Genomic DNA, 1,679 nt, shown 5'->3' with positions numbered 1-1,679 from the left:
AAGTGAATTACATTCTAACATCAAACCATGGACATTTATAGGTTGAGCTTTGGACTTGATTGAAGAAATTCGACCTCCCTCGTCGAAAAGTCAAAATACATATTGGTAGGAGTTGATTATTTCACAAAATGGATTGAAGCCATACCCTTGCCAAGTGTGAGCCAAGAGGATGTGATCAAATTCATTCAAAAGCATATTATTTATAGGTTTGAAATTCCAGAAACAATCACAATGGATCAAGGATCAGTATTTACTGGTCGGAAAATGCAGGAATTCGCCATGGAAATAGATTTCAAATTGTTAGCGTCAACACCCTATTATGCTCAGGCCAATGGACAAGTCGAAGCTGCCAATAAGGTGATCATTGATTTGATTAAAAAACATGTAGGGAAGAAGCCTAAGAATTGTTACAAGACTCTAGACCAAATTTTATGGGCATGTCGTACGTTTCCTAAAGAGGCTACCAAGTCGACCCCCTTTCGCCTAACTTTTGGCCATGATGTTGTCTTGCCAGTAGAAATCCACCTACAATCCCTAAGGATTCAGAGACAACATGAACTCACAACGGAATCATATTGGAGCATGATGTTGGATGAATTGGTCGATTTGGACGAGGAAAGGTTAAGTGCCTTAGAATTACTAAGGCAACAAAAGAAAAGGATAGAAGTCTCTTATAATAAGAAAGTGAAAGTTAAAAGTTTTACGCCTGAAGATTTGGTCTGGAAAGTGATCCTTCCAATGGATCGAAAAGATAGAGCCTTGGGGAAGTGGCCGCCAAATTGGGAAGGTCCTTTCCAAATTCTGTAGATCTTTTCTAATGGTTCCTATGAGATCGAAGAGCTTAGCGAAGATATAAGGATTCTAAGAGTAAACGAGAAATATTTGAAAAAATACAAACCGACAATCCAAGAAGTAAAAATAAGAGACGAGTAATCGCGTAAATAAAGCAAAATCTAAAATGGTCAAAGTGCCAAAATAGTAATAATAAAGTCATAAGGCCAGAAGACTAATACTCATTACAAGGAAAAAATTTGTTACATCATCAGAAAAATAAGAATAACATTAAAAGGGAAGATTGGCATTAATCTGAAGATACTTGACTTTGAGGAGCTCCAGCCGTTTTTCACAATAAGATCTTTTTGAGCGCAGAAGTTTGACGTCCGATTCAAGATGTCGAGCTTTTTCGACAAACTCCATGCCAAGTGATAGATTCTGAGCCATCGAAGCGTCATCAAATTCCAATAGTTGTTACTTGCCCTTTTCAGCATCAGAGATTTTGGCCTGCAGTTCTGATATATGTTGTCTCTAGGAAGCGATGTTGAGATCAAGAGCATCCACCTTCTCTTTATTCTTTTTCTTGGTCTGTTCTAACTCCATTGCCTTATTGGTATATTCGGTAGCAGCATCCCAAGCTGCAACCTCAGAACCAATTTTTTTCTCTATTTCCCCCATAAGGTGAGGTAGCAACTTGTGATCCGCAACAACTTGGTCGATCATGGTCCCTATCTCTAGAATAATGTTCGCCACTTCAGGGGAGGCTTCTAGAAATTCAACCTGGCTAAGAAGAACTTTCAGAGTTAAAGGGGCAGAAGGATCAGCCAGCAGCAACAGAAATAAGTCACCCTTAAAGACTTTGTCCTTGATTTTAGAAAGGATTTCGCCCGCAGGGGTGCTCGAAA

General features: G+C 39.1%; 1 protein-coding gene across 1 annotated transcript; it reads left to right on the top strand.

The window, feature by feature from the left end:
- Window positions 1–231: 231 nt before the first annotated feature.
- Window positions 232–807, top strand: LOC127123338 (uncharacterized). The gene has a single exon (XM_051053565.1). The coding sequence runs from the start codon at window positions 232–234 to the stop codon at window positions 805–807; it is 576 nt and encodes a 191-aa protein (XP_050909522.1).
- Window positions 808–1,679: the final 872 nt, after the last annotated feature.

This window comes from Lathyrus oleraceus, chromosome 2, assembly GCF_024323335.1.
Source record: "Lathyrus oleraceus cultivar Zhongwan6 chromosome 2, CAAS_Psat_ZW6_1.0, whole genome shotgun sequence".
Classification (NCBI taxonomy): Eukaryota; Viridiplantae; Streptophyta; class Magnoliopsida; order Fabales; family Fabaceae; genus Lathyrus; species Lathyrus oleraceus.
Note: the sequence above shows the minus strand (reverse complement) of the source record. Positions and strands in the feature narration are given on the sequence as shown.

Excerpts from the sequence above, each read along its gene's own strand:
- LOC127123338 (XM_051053565.1), top strand. The coding sequence starts at position 232 with ATGGATCAAGGATCAGTATTTACTGGTCGGAAAATGCAGGAATTCGCC.